Below are 22,008 nucleotides of genomic sequence, written 5' to 3'. Positions count from 1 at the left end.
TTCATGTATACCAATTGTGATGGCATACTCTTTTCACTAGTGTTTACTAGGCATGTGTGCCTCAGATAGTATTTCTATATTTAATGGTTCATTTTTCCTTAATGTGTTCAGTTTTTAATGTTTGCAGCTGTCAGTTTTGAAACCAGACTGTCCTTCCAAGTTCTACCAAAATCATATTAGGTAACCACAAAAAGACAACTTGTTTCTTAGTTAAAATTTTCTTTTTGGAACAGAAAATCTCTTGAGCAAAAATGACTGATTGTTAATATATTGCATATTCATGATGATCCTCAAGCTAGGTAACAAAGAGACAACCAACACACTAAAGCTTTGGTAGAAAGATTACTAGCATTGTTGATTACATCTGGCTTATCATTTGTCTTCCAGCCAAAGAGAAGAGAGTGTGTGTGCGTGCGTGTGTGTGTGTGTGTGTGTGTTTTAGTCACAAATTTTCATTGATATTTATACATGTAAGGTATTATAACATGTTACTAGTTGGGTTTGTTGGCTTGTTTGTTTTTGAGGGAACACTGTGTTTTATGAACCCAGATGTTAATTAATCTTCACATAGAATTATTGCAGGATCAAACCCATAGATTTGTTTTCTAATTTCTAATACCTTCTTTAACTGTTTTGTCTGCTTTTGCTAACTGTTATTTGTTAGATGTATTTATTTTCTGTGATGCCATTAAATTGAAGATTGTTATTGTTATAACTGGGGAACAAAAGTTGCAGGTAATTGGAATATCAACCAATATTTGAAAGGTTGTATCTTCTAACGCAAGGAAACAATGTAAAATGATATTACTGAATTTTAGGAAAACCTTAATTATTTTAAAAGCGAGATAGACGATTTTATAATCAACTTAAATAAGGACATGTGAGAAGAACAATTACAATAGTGCAGTGTATAGTAAATATATGTATAAAATCAGCTCATAAATTAATATCAGTCATGTTCTAATTTAGGAAGTAGTTACAGAGCTGGTGTAACAAAAGGTTTTCTTTTGAAATTAAATGGCGAAAAACCAAGCCCAAGTGCCAACCTCCTCTTCAGCAAAAGGAGCATAAACGTTGCTATGAATCCACAGAGCTATTTTACTGCTTATTCTAAAAATATTCTACTATTCTTTAGAGGAAGAAGCCACTCCAGATGGTGCTGTTGCCGAATACAGAAGAGAAAAGCAAAAGTATGAAGCTTTGAGGAAGCAACAGTCAAAGAAGGGAACTTCCCGGGAAGATCAGGTAACTTCAAAAACCCAAATCGATACAGAACTTATTGTCTTTTTATTGTTTTTAAGTGTTTCTAAATGAAGTCTAATTTGATTATCTATCAGGAGAAGCACTACCTCTTAAAAATGAAAAAGAATATATTTATATAAGGGTGAACATTGGCCATTCACATAAAGATTCAAACTCTGGAGTTCTTTCCAGACATTGGTGGTGAAAAAGCCTGGAACTTCCACGTTTCAACTTGGTACTCCCACAGTAAGCACAGGAACCTCATAAAGCCACATATCTTCAGAAACCCAGGTGGAACCTCTGTGTAGTGAATATTGTGAAATGAAGAAGTGGTGATTATAAATGATGAGAGAGTCTCTTCCAGCCCGACATCTCACATGCTGACTCGTCAGCCTAGCTTGAAATTGTACACTGTCTGGAAATAAGTCATTTGGTCTACTAGCTGACTTCTATTGTAATAAAAGTGTGTTTGTTACAAGTAATTCCTGAATCTTTAGGTAGTAATATTAAGAAGTTGTCAGAAATCAAGAATGAAAAGAGGTAGGAAGCTAGCTCAACAATTTGGGAGTCAGCACTATGTGCCATGCAGTACTTGACACTTGATAAAACAAATCTCTGAAGCAGCCCTTCATGTTGAAAAGTTAGAGAACAGACTGAAATCATTTATTTTTGGTGCTGCCATGCCATATATATGTCTATGTATGTACATAGACATATATATTAATATATATGGATATAAACAAACTGCCTTATATATATATGGACACGCCATTTTAGTTGTATAAATGAAACAGGCAAAATAAAAGTAAATTAAAAAGCCCAAACCTGTCTGGATAATTTCTTAATTTCATTAAGAAAAAGTACATTATTAACTTGTTTTCATGAAATCACAAAGTCTTCTAAATAGCAACCATAGTGACTATACTACCAGAGATACTAAGGATGACTCATTCATTCCTTCCCCCCCACCCAATCCCTTGTAGCAAATAATGATTAAGAACCTGCCATGTACTAATCACTGTATTTGGCAGTAAACACATGAACATATCCCTGCTCTCTCTGATCTATCAGGGAAAACAACTAGTTAAATAAGTAACACCAGTGAAAGGGGGTGATCATTATGAAACGGTAGGTACAGGAAGCCATGTAGATGAATAACAGAGGGGCCTAACATGGCTTAAGAATCTGGGAAGGCCTTCCTAAGGAAATGATTTGTCAGCTGAACTTAGAAGGTTGTATAGGAGACCGCCAGGTGGAGGCAGGGTATGGCTGGACAAAAGGAACAATGCATACATGAAAAGTCTTTGACCTCTTAGCAAAGAACTAAAAGATATTAAATATGACTGTAACATAAACTATAAGAGAAGGAGAAAGATGAAGCTGAAGAGGTAAGCAAAAGTAAGTTCGTACAAGGTATTTTCAAACCATGTTAAGTAGTTTAGAATTTATCCTAAAGGCCATGGGGAACTATTGACAGAAGGAAGTGATATGATCTCACTTTCATTTTGGGAAGATCTCTCCAACTGGGCTGCAGTATGGAGATTAGACTGGATATAGGACAGGACCAAAGGCACAGGGCCCAGCTGGGAGACTCTTGTGTTAGATATGCATAAACAGAGTGTGCCAAGATTGGGCCCCTTCAGCATAGCTTCTACATTCTGGGAAGGCTCTCACTGTGCTGAAAGAGCCTTCCTGGAAGTAGTTGGCCATTCATTCCTCAGGAAAAGCCATAACTGAATAATTCCCCTGCAGATGCCAATCAAAATGCCTCCATGCAAATCCTATCTTCTTCACACTATAACAAATGTGTCCCATTATTTTTGTGATTTTTTTTCTGCCCAGTATCTTCTCTTGCCTTTGTAATACAGCAGGAGAAAGTCTAATCTTAAATACAGAAGAAGCTAAAAATAGCCAAGTGGATGTTTTTTGTTTGCCACAGTCTCCCCTCTTTGAGCAAATGCCAGTAGCTCAATAATTGGCTCTAAAAACAAACTGCCTTGCCACTTGTAACTCGGGGAGAAAGATCCAGGTCTAGTATAATTTTCTAGGAAGTTTTAAAATTTCATTCCACTTAGAAGTCTTTTTTGTTTTCATTTTTCTTTGTGCTTTTAAAAAAGACATTTCCAAGTATGCAAACGTCCATCATTAAAAATTAGTAAGGGCCAGGCATAGTGACTCACTCTTGTAATCCCAGGACTTTGGGAGACCAAGATGAGAGGATCCCTTGAGCCCAGGAGTTTGAGACCAGCCTAGGCAACCTAGGGAGACCCCCATCTCTACAGAAAAAAAAAAAATAATAATTGGGCATGGTGGTGTGCATCTGTGGTCCCAGCTACTTGGGAGGCTGAGGCAGGAGGATCGCTTGAGCCCAGTAGGTTGATGCTCTAGTGAGCCACAATTGCACCACTGCACTCCAGCCTGGGTGACAGAGTGAGACTCTATCTCTTAAAAAAAAAAGATACCGTTTACTTTTAAGCGATGGTGTATTAGTCCATTTTCACACTGGTGATAAAGACATAACCAAAACTGGGAAGAAAAGGAGGTTTAAATGACTTACAGTTCCACCTGGCTGAGGAGGTCTCACAATCATGGCAGAGGGTGAAAGGCAGTTTTTACATGGCAGTGGCAAGAGAGAATGAGGAAGAAGAAAAGGTGGAAACCCCTTATAAACCCATCAGATATTGTGAGACTTATTCACTATCACGAGAATAGCATGGGAAAGACAGGCCCCCATGATTCAGTTACCTCCCACTGGGTCCCTCCCATAACACATGAGAATTCTGGGAGATACAATTCAAGTTGAAATTTGGGTGGCGACACAGCCAAACCATATCATATAGATTAAATAGATAGATATGGAGATAGGCATATGGAGAGATATATTTATGCAATAGTAGATATAGATACAGATATATAAACACATACACACACATATTACCTTGAAGTATATTTACCAAAATGTTAACAGTGGTTATTCTGAGTGGTGGGACAATAGTTATTTTACTTCTATTTTTCAATATTTTTACAATAATCTGTTTTCTTATTAATAAGCAAATACAATAAGAGTAAACAATGGAGTATTTTTAATTAAGTTTTTAAAACAAGGGATGCTTTATCTGTTAACATTGTTTGAAGAGCTTAATTCTATAATCTCTAAAAACATATAAAATATCTAAATGCTAACATACTCGGCAGCCCTCAGAATGCCTATAATGATATTCTATAGGAACTTATAAATTTTCCCCAAAACTCATCTCATTCAGTAACTATGATAATGTATGTATTTTTAGCTGTTGTCTATGTGGGCATTAAATTTTGCAGAAAAGTAGAAGATGCTTTTTACTATCATTTTTTTAAGCAATAACCAACCACCTTTTTCTTGCAGTTATTTTGGCACCATTTGTCTTTATTAAGCTTGGGTTCTAGACTGCCCAGACCTACTTAACTTTTTCATGAACTGTTATCTTATTGATACTCTCTAGATAAATTCTGGAGCTTAGGAATATATTGTGACTCTTTAATATACCAGTTATTCACATGTTGAACTGTCACACATCTTTTGCCTTACAAAATGTGAGGATTTCTATATTGAATTCAACATACCAAAATCTTGATTAGGCCCTTGATTTCTCGGACAGGTAGTATTTTATCCCATTTCACAATGATGTACTCTGTAAATCTGTTAAGTAGAAAAACCTTTTTCTAGCTTCTGTTGTCTGCTCAAATTCTGGAGTAGACTGTTAAGATCCAGGAGATAGTGTGATTACATATTTATAGCCACTTGCTTCTTCTTGCTCATGGAGCACATAGGAGGCAAACAAGAATTCACAGTAATGTTCCCCCTATACACATACATTTTTAAAAAAATATACTCAACACAATATTTGTGTTCATCTTTCACTTAACAATAGAATGCAATGTTTCATGTATATAATTTTTAATAACAATAGCATATTTATAATTTTTAATAACAATAGCATATTTAGGCCGGGCACGATGGCTCACACTTGAAATCGCAACACTTTGGGAGGCTGAGGCGTGTGGATCACTTGAGGTCAGGAGTTGGAGACCAGCCTGGCCAATATGATGAAACCGCATCTCTACTAAAAATACAAAAAATTAGCTGGGCATGGTGGCAAGTGCCTGTAGTCCCAGCTACTCAGGAGTCTGGGGCAGGAGAATCACTTGAACCTGGGCGACGGAGGTTGCAGTGAGCCAAGATCGCACCAAGATCGCTCCAGCCTGGGCCTCACAGCAAGACGCTGTCTCAAAAAAATAAAAATAAGGAATAAAAATAAAATTTTTAAATAGCATATTTATTGCTTTCTACTAAATTTATCTAGTTTCTCATTGATAGACATTTAATAGGTTTTCATTTTTCCATTTATATGAATAATGCTGCAGTGCACATCTTGTGCTTAAGCCATTTTCTCTGTTTCACATTATTTTTCTATCATCCCAGGATTGGAATTACTCAGTCAAGGGGAATGATCATCTTAAAGTTTCCAATACATATCAACAGCTTTCTAAAGATATTCCAATTTACCCATTTTCCAACAGTTAATATGTTCATTCTACCTTCTCAATATCAATATTTTTATATTTTTGGAAATTTGTCAAATAAACAATACTATTTGTTTTTTTATTTTTGATTTCACATAACTTAATGAATTACCTTTCTTTCTTATAGACACTAAAACCTTAACTATAAATGAGCATAAATGTTTTATTTTATTTTATTTTATGTATTTATTTAGAGACAGAGTCTTACTCTGTTACCCATGCTGGAGTGCAGTGGCACAATCATAGGTCACTACAGCCTGAAACTCCTAGACTCGAGGGATCCTCCTGCCTCAGGCTTCAGAGTAACTGGGACTACAGATGCACACCACCACATCTGACTTTTTTTCTTTCCATTTTGTAGTGATGGAGTTTCACTACATTACCCCTACTGGTCTTGAGGTCTTGAACTCTTGGGCTCAAAAGATCCTCCCACTTTGGCTTCCCAGAGTGCTGGGACATGAACCAATGCACCAGGCCAAATATGTATTTTTAAAAGTTGGGTCTTCTGTCTTCTACATAAGCAAACTTTTGTTTCCCAAATCAGAAAATAGTCACCTAACTCTGAGGGGAAATGTGAGTGCAAATCCAAACTGTCAAGGTTTATTAATGTCAAGGTTTATTAATGTCACTATTGCAGCCTAAAGGTAGTTTTGTTCTTTTTGTTCAAAATCAAACATTTTGTTTTACATCCAAGTAGGATATTTCCTTTTCTAACAAACTTAAGCATCTCTTTTAAAATTACATTTATCTTTATCAGAAAACTTAGCAGTCTAATTGTTATTTCAGACCCTTGCACTGCTGAACCAGTTTAAATCTAAACTTACTCAAGCAATTGCTGAAACGCCTGAAAATGACATTCCTGAAACAGAAGTAGAAGATGATGAAGGATGGTAAGGGCTTTGATTTTTGTATATTAACCATGAACAAGTAGGCTCAGAGCAGAGACCCTACTGGTACATTTCCACTATATCATCCTTTTGTTTTCAGACTTTACTATCACCATTATAGGACCTTGGCAACTTTTGACTTTATTTCAGTTCAATATAAAGTAACATAAATAAACGCACCAAGCACTGAAGAAACAAGCGTTTATTGAGCACTTGATGTGTCCAGCATTGGGCTGGCCAGTAAAAAAATGCACAAGAAATATATGACACTATCCCAGCTCTAAGTAACTTTCTAATATTGTGGAAAAGATGAGACTCACGTTAAACAACTCAAAAACAACCTTAGAAGATAATAAATCAATAATTTCTTACATTTTCCCACAAACATTTTAGGACTCAGTAATCTATTTCATAATCCTACTAATTTCCTCTTCAAAGTTATGATCTACAGGATCCTAGCAACTCATACAAGTTAATTTTATTTTTATCTTTGGATATTTTTCAGCTTTTTAAGACACTGATAAGAAATAAAGTAATGACATGTACATGTCCTTTGCTTAGAACTTTATCCTATACTGGCAAAAAAAAAAAAGGGGGGGATAAAAATTGTGTTTTTCTTTATCACACCCCTCTGTCCTCAAGTTGACTTCGCATGCAGTATATTAGGCCTCCCCACACCTAACTGCCTCCACCTCCCACTACACCCTGGCTCAGCCACATTGCTGCAAGCAAGCCAATGTATCACCCCCTACACATGACTCACCCTCTGGAGCCTCTGAACCATCACATGTGCCATTACCCCAACCCAGAATCATAGCCTCAGTTCTCTCTGCCAAACAGCATCTCTCCTATTTCAAAACTCTGTTCAACATTCCCATCCTCCAGGAAACCAGTCAGCAAGATTTGTTGAGCACTCACAAATCTAGAGGGTGGAGGAAGGAGGGCTGGAACACACATTTAAAAAGACATAAAAACACTTAAATTAAGAAAACATTCAAACACGTAAGACTCTACAACTGTATATAACTTTAATCAAAAGGGCTGAGGGCATGATGATTTGAATGGAATGAATCCTATCTAACCTAGGACCCTGAAAGCACTTGTCTATTTCTCAATTAATTTATAGTTTTCATATGATGCGGGTTACCATGCCAGTTTTTGTAAGATCCTGGATATCTTTTAATAGGTTTCTATTACTTATATAGATTTGTTTATACCAAAATTCAAAGTTGCTTGAAGACAGATCCATAGTTTGGTGCCAAAGGCAAAGGCTCAGTGGATGTTGATTGACCCATAGAGATAAATGCACATTGTGTAGAACTTTTTGTTTTATATGACTGGACAGGTTTAGTTTTGTTTTGGGTTCTTGTTTTTTTTCGGGGGGTGTGGGGTAAGGGGATTCCTTGAATGTCTCAAAATCTCTTTCAAGTGTTTTGGGTTCAGCCACCACATAAAAAATGTTTTGCCAAGTCCTCTTCCCTTTATTTTTGAATCCATATGCATTTCTAAAGGAAATATGACCCATGTGTTTCTGATTCATTTACACTTAACTCATCAAGATGGTGTTTTGTAAGAGCAGGTTGATGCCCAATAAGTTTTTTTAAACTTTTTATAAGCCATTTAAGTCCTTTTTATTGAACAGGAAAGTCACCAACAAATTCAAACCCCAGAAGATTCATTTGAAACTCATAACCCACAGGATTCAAATTTACTTTCAACTTGGCAAGGACCATTTAACTTCTCAAGGTTCTTCCTAGCCCCTTGGTTCAGTATTCTCTCATTTTGAATTCCTCATTAGCTTCAGATACCAATGATGTATTTTTAAAAATGCCATTCCTGTTTTTCATGTTATTTGATTATACAATCAATTTCCTGTCTAACATTCTCATTAGAAAGTTTAAAATGGGGAAACTTCACTGGACATGGGGAAAAAAATCACTGGTCAATGATGTTGGCTAATTCTCCATTGGGAGAAAAAAATAAATGGTGAAGAGATGGGGAACAAGTTAAAGGAACCATTAGCAGGTCTTCAGGAGGTTCATTTCTGCTTTCAATTGCAGTTTCCTAAGCAGAATGGCAGAGCTGTACACTATGCACCTCCAGAATTTTTTTGGTATTTGTTTTATCTAACATCTAACAAAAATACCTTTCATGTTCAAGGCACTATGCAGAATCAGATAGCATATATAGGACCCTTATGTAATGCCTTTTTATTGCAATTTAGACCTTTGGATTTTGTAACCTGATTAGCAACAACATCATTTCTGTTCAGTTTAGCTTTCTCAAGTCTCTGGTGATTTAGATCCTCTCTCATAAAGTATATTCTTCTCAGGAAAGGAGTCTTATATTCAGAATGATTTATAACAAATATGAGTGCAAGACATGTGCATGTGTGTTATGCATAAATTACATGGTTCCCAGACTATTTTGTAGGTCACGGTTGCTGCTTTTCTGAGAAGTGAAAGTCAGCCAGTGTGCTGTACTACACTGTCAGGGTCTGTTATCTGAGGTAAAATGATTGCTTCTAAGACATTTTTATGTGTCCGCATGAGTGGCCACACATTGAGGGATCATTTTCATTTTCTGTCAAGATAGAAACCATTACCAATTTGTTATGTTTTCTTTTACTTGGCAAACTATTCTATTCGCATTTTTGGCTAAGCTGCTGTATTGGCATGGTATACAACAGACATTTGGGTACCATTCAGCAGCATTATACTTTTTATGCAAAAAAAAAAAAAAAAAAGTAGGAGAGGGAGAGAAAGAAAAGAAATATGATTCTATTGTAAACAGTGCATATGGTGTTTGAAAATTATTCCCAGATTTCACTGTCTAACAAGGCATTTAAAGAAAGATCTACACTGAAATGCATGATAGAAATTTTTCACTCAGAATTACTAGGATTCCTCCTTTGTTCAGATATGTACTGCCAATATTTGGTAATAGTGATGGTACTAGATTCCAGTTTAGCAGGTAGAGTGGTCTCTTTGTCACTACATTCCTTAGTCCCACAGTATCACAGACTCATGTAGCTATGGAACCCTTCTTCGAGCATGGATTTTATGAAACCGATTAGACACATGGCAGGAGGAACTTGCCCAGGGATTCATATGACCATATGGATGAAGTCCATATGCCAGATTGGGTTTGGTTAGATGAAGCTTGGTGAGCTCCCAAAAAAGTTTCGAGAAAGATAGCCACCTGCTCCTTACACAACAAAATTGGCATTTCTAAGGAGAGGAGAAAAAATCTATGTGAATGGCTTCAATCTTATGGGCATTAACTCTTCACTACTATGTTTCATTGAAAATTTATTTCCAGATTGTTAAATCTGAGATTAACTTAAAACATTATAGCACATATACAAGACGAAATAATAAACAATATAATGGTCTGTCTGCCTTCTTCCCTCTTTCTCTTCTTCTTTCTCTCCCCTCCGTCACTTTCTTCCATAGTACACACATTATAAAAATTTGAAAAATACCAACAATTGCATGCTTGCCTCGAGTAAATATTTTACTGATTGTTATATAATTAAAAGATGTTTACTGTGGCCAGGCATGGTGGCTCACGCCTGTAATCCCAGCACTTTGGGAGGCCAAGGCAGGTGGATCACCTGAGGTCAAGAGTTTGAGACCAGCCTGGCCAACATTGCAAAACCTACTTGCAAAAACTACTAAAAATACAAAAATTTGCCGGGCATGGTGACGCGTGCTTGTAGTCCCAGCTACTCAGGAGACTGAGGCACAAGAATCACTTGAACCCGAGATACAGTGGTTGCAGTGAGCCAAGATTGTGCCACTGCGCTCCAGCCTGGTTTGCAGACCAAGACTCCATCTCAAAAAAAAAAAAAAAGATGAAAGATGTTCACTGTGGAAAAATCAGAATGCAAACATGCTCAAGAAAGGTAAATGAAAATTACCTATGATCCCAAACTCAAAGATAAATACTGTTAATTTATACATATCAATGTATGTGTTTATGCTATTTATACCAAATATGTAAAAGTATATTTTTATACATATTAATTTGTGTCTGTCCAGGTATTTCTATGCACATACATATTTTAAACAGAAATGAGATCGTATAGTACTACAGCTTTATAACTTGCTTTTTTCCCTCAGCAATATGCAGTGACTACTTCTCCTTATCATATATAATTTTATGATGTAATTTTTATCTTTTGTATTATGACCGTCATATTCCATTATATGATGAACCACAAATTTACTTGACCATGTTGTTGGATATATAAACAATGCTGTAACATCCTTGTTTCTATGTCATTGCCATTTTCTTAGGATAAATTTCTAAAACTGGAATTGCTTCTCAGTGAGTATACATGTTGACTTCTGCTGAATATTTTCAAATGGCTTTCACAAAATATCATTCTAATTTGTACCCCGAAGTAAATATAATTAAGACTTGTCTTAGGGCTATTAGAATCTCAAGAATTAGTTAAGATTCCTTAAAGAGCTTAGTGAAAGAGATTAATGTTTTAGAAGAAATGCTTTGCCTTCTTAAATTTTTAAAAAATAAAAACACAGTTTGCTTCTGTTTTTCATAAAACTATACAAGTTTCAATTTAGTTCCTCTTCTTGGGAGCCTTATCTCCAAATAGTCTTGTTCTTCGTTCTGAAAAATTCTCCAAGATAACCCTATGGGTTAAAACTTCTGGATATGGATTTTTTTTTTCAGTTTTATTATTGCACTTTGGCTAGTGTTAAAAATCAGTTTTAGCCATCAGTCAGACAGTTTGTATCTGCTAGAGACTGAAGTTCTGAAAACCAAGATTTGGCTTAAAGAAGTTTTAAAGCTTCCCTTTGGAGTTAGCACAGTGCAGAAGCAACAAGTACCAGCTGTCTGTATCCAAAACAGTGAAATCTTAATAATACAGATGTAAAAAAGAGATAATTGACTTTTAGACCCAGTCAGACCTCATTATAAGATACCATGAAAGAACATAGCTTCCTCTCATTGCTTATACTAGCAAAGCTTTCAACACCTTTTATATGTAATACATACTGTAATTTGTGTATAGTTTAGTCATGTATTGAATGAAGGGTGCAATGACAGCAAAAGAATTTTTGGTTTTTTGAGACAGAGTCTCACTCTGTTGCCCAGGCTGGAGTGCACTGGTGCAGTCAAGGCTCACTCCAACCTCAAGGTTCCAGGCTCAAGTGATCCTCCACCTCAGCCTCCCAAGTAGGTAAGACCACAGGCATACACCACCACACTTGGCTAATTTTTTTTTTTTAAGATAGTGTCTCACTATTTTGCCCAGGCTGATCTCAAACTCCTGGCCTCAAATGATCTTCCTGCTTCGGCCTCCCAAAGCGTTGGTAGAATATTTCAGTTATTTTCCACTTCATTCAAACAGGACATTGCCAAGCACAGGTTAGCATAGATGAACGCAAATACAGCAATAAGGGTGGAGACTGTGAAAATAATAAAGGCTAAAGTTGGCTAAATGAACTTAGCCAACTTCACCCTTTAGTATTAGGCAGTGGAGCTCAAATTATTGGTCTCTGGGCCCTTTACACCAGGGATCCCTGACCCCCAGTCTGCAAACTGAACTGGTACTGGTCCATGGCCTGTTAGGAACTGAGCCGCCCAGCAGGCAGTAAGTGGCAGGCAAGTGAGCATTACTGCCTGAGCTTCACCAAGGTGATATCAACGGCATTAGTTTCTCATAGGAGCGCAAACCCTGTTGTGAACTACACCTGCAAGGGATTTGGTTGCATGCTCATTATGAGACTCTAATGCCTGATGGTCTGAAACAGAACAGTTTCATCCCGAAATCAATACTCCCTCACCCCCATTCATGGAAAAACTGTCTTCCATGAAACTGGGTCCTGGTGCCAAAAAAGGTTGGGGGCCACTGCTTTACAATCTTAACAATTCCTGAGAACTCCAAAGAGCTTTTGTTTATATGGAATATATCTATTAATAATATGTTATAAACAACATACTTTTATAAAAAAATAATTATGCCTGCAAAACAAAAAATTTAGTGATACGAGTGGCATTGTTTTCCATTTTTTTGGTAAATCTCTGAAATCTGGCATGATAGGAGCATATCTGCTTTACTCTGTTTTATCTCACACTTCATGTATTCTCTGAAAAATTCCACTGTGCACTCATGAGGGGATAAGAATGAAATAGACAAACAAGTGTCTTAGTATTCATACAAAAATAAATTTGACCTTGCAGGCGCACAGGGATCCCCAAGTCACACTTTGAGAACCACTGGGACAAGTCATCTCTGGTCATTGAGTATGTAATGATGGTCCTTTTTCAATCACAGATTATGACCCCATCTGTAGGTCCTAGGAAGCTTTTTTCCAGGTCCTAGTGTGTGATCCTTGTTCTCAAGTAGAAGCAATGTGGTACTTTCTGAAATAAAAATGCCCATTGTCACTGGCCTAGGCCTGCTACAACAGAGTCCCGTTTCCCCATCAACCCTTTTCTGGCCTGTAACTGTTTTGAAGTGGTCTGTGACATGGCATTTGGTTTTATGTTCTTGTTTACTTTTCTAAATTTTTTCTCACACAAAGTAGTATTTAAATATACTCTTTTCCTTTTTTCTTTTTTTTTTTTTTGTTGTTGTTGTTGAGACAGAGTTTTGCTTTTGTTGCCCAGGCTGGAGTCCACTGACGAGATCTTGGTTCACTGCAGTCTGCGCCTCCCAGGTTCAAGTGATTCTTGTGCCTCAGCCTCCCGAGTAGTTGGGACCATAGACATGCACCATGCACGGCTAATTTTTTGTATTTTTAGTAGAGATAGGGTTTCACCATGTTGGTCAGACTGGTCTCGAGCTCCTGACCTCAGGTGATCTGCCTGACTCAGCCTCCCAAAGTGCTGGGATTACAGGCATGAGCTACCATGCCCGGCCTTTAGTTTTCTTCATTCTTATATTTGTGCCTAGCCTCTTCAATTCACAAAATAATGTCCTACTGATTCTAAGTGCTTCACATGCACTTGACTCTATGGGATAGGCATTAATTATCTTTATTTACCCATGAAAGAACTGAGGCACAGTGAAGTTAAATAATTTATCTGCTTTTTGGTCCTTATAGTACTGTATCCAGTGCCTGGTTCATAATAGGCCCAAAATCAAGGGCAGGACCAGGTGGAGGTGATTGGATCATTGGGATGGTTCCCCCATGCTGTTCTCGTGATAATGAGTCTCAGAAGATCTGATGGTTTTATAAGTGGCTGGCATTTCTTCTGCTTGCATTTCTCTCTCCTGCCACCACATAAAGGACGTGTTTGCTTCCCCTTTCAACATGATTGTAAGTTTCCTGAGGCCTCCCCAGCCATGTGGAACTGTGAGTCAATTAAATGTCTTTCCTTTATAAATTGCCCAGTCTAGGATATTTCTTCATAGCAGTGTGAGAATGGACTAATACAGTCAGTTCGAGAAAGTTCCCTTCTACTTCTAGTTTTCTGAGAGTTTTTAACATGAACGACGTTGAATTTTGTCCAACATTTTTCTATACTAACTGATATGATCATGTGGTTTTTCTTTGATTGTTAATAGGGCAGATTACATTGGTTGATTTTCTTTTTTTAATCTTAAACTAGCCTTGGATTCCCGTAATAAACCCCACTTGGTTGTGGTATATTATTCTTTTTTATACATTGTTGGATTCAACTTGTTGGATTCAATATTTTCTTGTGGATGTTTGTGTCTGTGTTCATTAGGGATAGTGGTCTGTAGCTTTCTTCTGCTATTTTTGTCTTATTTAGGCATCAGAATAATGCTGGGCTTTTAAAAATGAGCTGGGAAATGTTTCCTGTGCTTCTATTTTTGGGGAAAAAAAGATTATTTAGAATTGGTGTTATTCTTTAAGTACTTGATAGAATTTGCCAGTGAAACCATCCAAATTGAGATTTCCATTTTAGGTTTTTTTAAAAATAGACTTTATTTTTTTAGAGCAGTTTTAGGTTCACGGCAAAATAGAGCAAAAGCAGAGTTCCCATATACCCTCTGCCCATATACACACACACGCACATAGCCATCCCCATTATCAACCTCTCCCATCAGACTGGTATATTTGTTACAATCAGTGAACCTGCATTCACACATCATCACCCAAATCCCATAGTTTATATTAGGGTTCACTCTTGGCGTCATATGTTCTGTGAGTTTTTACAAATGTGCAGTGTAGTGACACATGTCTACAATTATAGTACCAGTGTAGTTTCACTGCCCTAAAAATCCTTTATAGTCCACCTATTTATTCCTCTCTTCCCACTAAATCCTATTTTTCTGTACCCATAGTTTTGCCTTTTCCAGAATGTCATATAGTTGGAACCATACAGTATGTAGCCTTTTCAAATTGGTCTCTTTCACTTAATAATAAGCATTTAAGATTTCTCCATGTCTTTTCGTGGCTGGATAGCTCATTCCTTCTTAGCACTGAGTAACATTCCATTGTATGTGCATACCACAGTTTATCCATTCACCTACTGAAGGGTGTCTTTGTTGTTTCCAAGTTAGGGCAATTATGAATAAAGCTACAGTAAACATATGTATAAAGGTTTTTGTATGAACATAAGTTTTCAGCTCATTTGAGTAGATATCAAAAAGCAAATACTGGATTGTAAGGATACATTTAGTTTTGTAAGAAACTGCCTAACTGTCTTCCAAAGTGCCTCTACCATTTTACATTCCCACCAGCAACAAATAAGAACTTCTATTACTCCACATCCTTACCAGTGTGTTGAACCAGCTTTGTTGTGTACCTGGGATAAATCCCACTTGGTCATGGTATATAATTCTTTTTATACATTGTTGGGTTCGATTTTCTGATATTTTGTTGAGGATATTTGCATCTATACTCTTAAAAGATATCGATTTGTGGCTTTCTCTTCCTCTAATCCCTTTGTTTAGTTTTTGTATTAGGATAATGCTGGCTTCATAGAGTAAGTTAGAAAGTGTTCCCTCTGCTTCTGTCTTCTAGAAGAGATTGCAAAGAACTGGTATAATTTCTTTCTTAAATGTTCAGTAAAATTCATCAATGAACCCATCTAGACCTGGTGCTTTTGTTTTATCAGAGCCCCCTCAGACTGGGCCCCCAGGAGTTTCTTACTCTCATGCTAATCCACACACAGCTTCCTGCAATTCATCAAAATTACCACTTAAGCGTTCCTACCAGTTTATGGCTCCAGTAGCATTTGTTCCAGGTAAGCTGATCTGGAAAAAGATTCTCTATAGTTGCCTGTATTTCCAGATTTGGAGGTGGCACTTTACCCTGTGACCTCAACCCTCTAATGCATCTAAACAAAAATCATTTTTTTCCAGTTTATTTAGCTTTTTTCTTGTTGCAAGGATGAACTGATGACTTTCGAGCTCTTTACATGTTAGAGGTGAAACCAGAAGTGCCCTCCCTTTGTTTTCTATTCTTCAGTTTCCTCTTTTTGGCATTCTTTTGGATTATTTGAGCATTTTTTAGCATTTCCATTTAATTTATCTATTGTGTTTTTGACAGTATCTCTTTGAATAGTGTTTTGTTTCACTGATTGATATAGGAATTGCAATATACTTTTTTAACTTTTCATAGTTTATTTAGAGTTAATATTTTATCACTTCAATAGGAATATAGAATTCTTATATGTATGTAGGTCCCTTTACCTCTTCCCTTTATATTCTAGCCAATTTATGTATCACATCTACATACACTGAGAATCCCCTCAGGAAAATGTTAATAATTTTTGCTCTCAGCTGTCAAACACATTTTAAGGAACTCAACAAGAGAAGACTCTGTTATATTTACCCAGGTATTTACCATTCATGTTACTCTTTCTTTATTCATATGTCAGGTTTCCTTCTGGTATTATTTCTCTTCTAGCTAAAGAACTTCCTTGAATAATGATTTTAGAGCAGATCTGCTGGTCACAGATTATTTTAGTTTTCCTTCATTTTAGAGTGTCATTATTTAACCTGCATTTCTGAGGGATATTTTCACTGAATATAGAATTATGGGTCAACAGTTCATTTCTTTCATCGCTTTAAAGATGTTTGTTCCACCAAATTCTGTTCTGCATGGTTTCTTTTGGAAAATCTTCACTCATTCAAATTGTTGTTTCCTTATAAATAATGCATTATTTTTCTCTACAATTTTTTCATCTTTTGTTCTTGCTAATTTGATTTGCATGAGTAGGTATCAATTCCTTTGGGTTTACTATGTGTGATGTTGGCTATGCTTCTTGAATCTGTAGGTTTGTGTCTTTCACCAAATTTGGGAAGTTTTTAGACATTATTTCTTAAATTATTTTATCCTCAACACACTCCTTCTTCTCTATTCTAGGACTCTAGTGACATGAATTTTAGACCTTTGCTGTTCTCTGTCACCTCCATTCTGCTACTGAGCCCTTGCAGTGGGTTTTAAATTTTGATTGTTGTATTTTTCAGTTCTAAAACTTTTATTTGTATTTATTTTTATATTGAAGCTTTCTGTCTTCTCATTTATTTCAACAGTGTTTGCTCTTCTTTCAGCTTTTTTACAATAACTGTTTAAAAGTCTCTGTCAAATAATTCCAGTGCCTGTCATCTCAGTATTAGTATCTGTTGATTGTCTTTTCCCATGCAAGTTAAGATTTTTATGATTCTCTTATGCCAAGTAATTTTTTTATTGTATCCTAAACATTTTAAATATTATGAGTCTCTGGGTTAAATCCTATGATTTATATTCATAGGATTTAAATCCTATGAAAAATGTTATGTTATATAGCAGACAAGCCATTTGGGCTCAGGACACAAGTTCTGATCACCCTTCTATGGGATTTAGTTTCAATCTTAGTCTTGTTCTCAATGCCTTTGCATTACTATTTGTATCTGTCCCATGTATATGCCACCCACTGTCCAGTCTGGGACCTGGCTGTTAGACCTTTTTATTTTTTATTTTATTATTTTTTGAGATAGAGTTTTGCTCTTGTTGCCCAGGTTGTAGTGCAATCGTGCAATCTTGGCTCACTGCAACCTCCACCTCCCAGGTTCAAGCGATTTTCCTGCCTCAGCCTCCTGAGTAGCTGGGATTACAGGCATGCGCCACCACGCATGGCTAATTTTGTATTTTTAGTAGAGATGGGGTTTCTCCATGTTGGTCAGGCTGGTCTCGAACTCCCGACCTCAGGTGATCCTCCCGCCTCATCCTCCCAAAGTGCTGGGATTACAGGCATGAGCCACCATGCCCAGCCTAGACTATCTTTTATTTAAGTTCTCAGAGTCTTTGATATGCAATTTAGCATTGGATCGACACATGCACTGACTTTATGGGGTACCTTTTCCCTTTACAGTCTCCTCAATACCTTCTACTATCGTGGGCCTCCCCCTTTCTTCCTCCAACCAGAGAGTTGGATCTTCAGTTACACTGTTCTACCCTGCACTTTTTGCAACTGTGCCCTCATTCAGAGCCATGCTGGGGTAGAAAAGAAAGGGGGAAAAGCAGCAGGGTTTTATCCCATTCTCTTGGGGCCACAGCTTCTCACAGTTGTTTATCAATACTACCATTTTTCCAAACCCCTTTGGAGAGTCTCACATATGCACTGTTCTGCTTTTCCTCTTGTAAGATTTCTGCATAACTAGTGAGTTGTCTCAAACTGGCTTATGCCAAATTGTTTCATGTAGTAGGCTATCTCATTTCTTTCAGGTTCTAACTGTTAAGATCCTTTTTTAAAAAACAAAAATTTAGATGGTACTGAATAATTCTCAGCATGAATGATTTTTTTTCTTTAAAAAACGATTTCTTAATAGTTGGCAATGAATTGCTATTAGAGAGAATAATGTATATCTTGGGGAAAATACTGTGCCTTGATATGGTTCACCAGAGAGAAGCTGAAGAACAGTACCTTAGGAGCATCCTCAGATCACAAAAGGTGATCACCAAACTTCTATCTTGAGATAAGAAAGGGATGGATTGGGGTTGAGAGGTGCAGTAGTTGACATGACCTATCTCCAGGATGTCTTAACACCCTTCAGTAAAGTTGTGCTCTTGTGGGTGGTGTTTGGTTAGAGACTGAGGATGCCAGAGATTCAAATTATTTTTGCATGGTGTAGGCCAGAGGAAACTAGAGCACAAGAGGCAGAGGAGGCCTGATGATCATGAAACATGCTGACAATTAGCAGAAATTCTTTGGAGAGATTTAGCTTTCTATGGGCTGTGGAGGGGTAAAAAGATCCCCAGCTGACAGATGGTGCATAATAGGATAGTACCTGATGCTTAAATCAAGTTAATAAAAGGTATTTGGCTCAGTTAATCTGAGAGGGAAAAAAAAAAAAAAAAGCCATACTGGTAGTTCATGGAGTCAAAAGGAGAGTGTATTTTACTATAAAAGCTTGTTGCTAAATAATCTCTAAGGAAGTCGATCTGTTTTCTATTCACTAGTTATAAAGTACTCCCTCTTGTTCTTCTTGCCAAGAATTTCAACCGAATGATCAACTGCAAGACAAATATTCATTCATCAACTTTTGGAGAGTTATATTTTCACTGGTTACTGTAATTATGCTTTATGTAGCCTTTATCAGAGCTCTAGAGTTTTTATTTGTTTAGATGTCATCCTTAATTCAGAAACTTTTCTCTAATTTCCAGCCTATAACTAAATTGTATTATCTGTTTTCTTACAGTCCAGATACTGAGCCTTTTGTACTTATTAAACTGCTGTCATACCCTTACCCTACTTTATCAATTAATAACTCTAAACAACATGCTTCTTTTTCCTTAAGATGTCATTTAAAACATGTAGAGCCTATGGCAAGTAATTATTAATCCTTAAGCTTTCTGTGAATACTTATCTAGTGATACTAAAGTCTTTCAATGGCATTAATGCTATAGCACGGTATTTATGGGCTAAGTTTATTCATATAGGTCAGATTAACTCAGTTTGCATATTTTGAAAACTATTCCTTATTTATTTAATAAATGTTTTTAATGGAAATAATGTGTGAGGTGTGGGATGTGGAGTAAAGTTAGACATGACACTCATTCCCATTGATTTATTATAGTATAATATCCCAAGTGAGATAAGATATCATTGTAAGGAAAAACGTTTCTGCTTAGAAACAGATATTGGGCGTAAATTATGAACTGCTTTCACAGTCATTGGCAAGAAACCTTGCATTCACTTAGGATTCTCAACTCTGCTGATGTGATTTAATCCTTCCTATGTAACTTGGGACTGCTATCCTTTTGTTACCTAAGAGGAAACTTCAGGTTCAAATATCGTAGGAGGTAGTGGGTAGTAACCTGCCAAAGGTAGGAATGCAGGGGTTTTAGGGATAGTACTCTACAATGTCCCTTCAATACATGTTAGATATTTACGTGACCAAAAAGAGGTTTCTGAATTCTACTATTGTTTGTTTAACTCAGGTTTGAGTCTTTAGGTCAATTTACTACATTAAAACAAATGGAGGCTGGGAGCTGTGGCTCACGTCTGTAATCCCAGCACTTTGAGAGGCTGAGATAGGAAGACCACTTGAGCCCAGGAGTTTGGGACCAGCCTGGGCAACATAGCAAGACACCATGTCTACAAAACAGTTTTAAAATTAGCTAAGTGCACCTATAATCCTAGCTACTCAGGAAGCTGAGGTCGGAGGATCAGTTGAGCCCAGGAGTTTGAGATTACAGTGAGCTATGATCATGCCACTGTACTCTAGGCTGGGCAACAGAGACCCTGTCTCTAAAAAACAATAAGTAATACTTAAAATGAAATAAAAACAAATGGAAGCCAATTAAAGGTTTTAAGTGAACAAATTTGCTCTGCCCCAAATTGTATGTATATTTCATAAGCTTTTTTATTTTGACATTTCTGAAGAATTACTTTAATGTGAGGTCCCTTCATTTATTTTAAAACCACTTGTTAAGGGTATTGTGGCCAATTATCAGTCAGATTAGTTAATAAGATTATACAGAATAACTGACAGAATAGGAAACACTTAAACTTGACTAAAGTAAGTATATATCCTTTTCATGCTTTTTTACTCTAACTCTTCTATGGGTAGTAGGAGATGAAGGTGACTCTAGATCCCACCAATTCATTTTTTAAGCAAATATTTGTATGTGCTATATTTCAGACACTGCTAGGACCTTTATCCTATCTCCTCTCATTTTACCTTCACAAGAGCCTCATAGGACTCATGGCTTAGGGACTAGCTGTCGCAGATTTTTTTCTCACAGATCCTTCAGATAATTAGCACTACTTCCATGTGATAAATGAGGAACTCTGTAGTTCAAAAAAAGTAGGTTATCTGCCCAAGATCCTATGGCAATAAATGGTGGGACTGTTCGTCACACCAGTGAGTCCATGCTGTTTCCAGAATACCAGCTTCTACCAGCAGTGATTCTAACCTGAAGTACTAATCACTGGGACAAGGAAGAAAAAATTTAACTTGACTTTCAGAGGCCTTTGATTCTAAATAACAATATTCATCTTCTGGAGCTAATTACAGCATATATCACTCATTCTCATCTTTGGAATACTTTCTACACTTTTTTAAAGAAATGTACCATTATGGAGGTACATTCCATGGAGGTGCAATTACTCGAAAACAATCATTATTTTGTTCCACTGAGAGTTCTGAAACCAAAACCTACTCTGTAATTCCACACATTGAATTATTACCTAATTATACAGTGGGCTGTCTAATCAGAATACCTGGGTTCAAATCCCTGCTCAGTGACCTAAGCAAGCAGCCTCACTTCTAAGCCTCAATTTCTTCACCAGTAAAGTAGAAATAACAATACCTACCTCAGAGTTATTATTATAATTAAATGAGATAATTCATGGAAAGCACTCAGTATAGTGCCTGACCCTTAGAGAGTGCTCCGGAAATAGTAGGTGTGAGAGAGGGAAGTGGGGATGCATGGTACTAGGGTAGTATTGGTAAGGCTTGACATACTACTCAAGCAGCACAAACTAAACATTCTAAATTAAATTGTCAAAACGTTATACAGTCCTCTTGATCTAATAACCTCAAAGTAATATTTGAAAAGAAGGCAAGTGTTAATTTACTTCAGTTATATTATCTATGACCTAGAGGGAATGTAGGCATATTCAATAAATTTGATGGTAGTGCTAGATGGTTCTATTTTATAAGCTGTTAAGAAAAGGAGAAAAGTGTAGCCTTGTTTAAAAAAAAAAAAAAATGTTCTTTAGCTGAATCCAGATTACAAAATGCTGAGGCTGGCAGACTTTAGCTAATATAAATTTAGCATTCATAGAGAAAGAGGAGGAGAGTGGACAAGATTACCTTTTCTATGTTGGGAATATATAGTCATGGATTCTGGACTGTCTCCAGAATCTTTTTATAGCT

The 22,008-nt window shown here is 36.7% G+C and overlaps 1 protein-coding gene across 2 annotated transcripts in view; it reads left to right on the top strand.

Annotated features, from left to right (window-relative positions):
- CWC27 (CWC27 spliceosome-associated protein homolog (S. cerevisiae)) overlaps nucleotides 1-22,008 on the top strand; it is a 270,245-nt gene that overhangs the window by 224,587 nt on the left and 23,650 nt on the right. Inside the window, exons 12-13 of one of the 2 annotated variants that reach the window (XM_011930126.1) lie at nucleotides 1,136-1,245; nucleotides 6,592-6,695. In XM_011930126.1, coding sequence (XP_011785516.1) covers nucleotides 1,136-1,245; nucleotides 6,592-6,695 — 214 coding nt within the window. The remainder of the gene's footprint in view (nucleotides 1-1,135; nucleotides 1,246-6,591; nucleotides 6,696-22,008) is intronic. The other variant, XM_011930127.1, reaches the window with a different exon arrangement.

Source organism: Colobus angolensis, unplaced genomic scaffold, assembly GCF_000951035.1.
Source record: "Colobus angolensis palliatus isolate OR3802 unplaced genomic scaffold, Cang.pa_1.0 Scaffold84, whole genome shotgun sequence".
NCBI classification, from domain to species: domain Eukaryota; kingdom Metazoa; phylum Chordata; class Mammalia; order Primates; family Cercopithecidae; genus Colobus; species Colobus angolensis.
The sequence above is the reverse complement of the archived record's forward strand: the minus strand, read 5'-3'. Positions and strand labels throughout refer to the sequence as shown.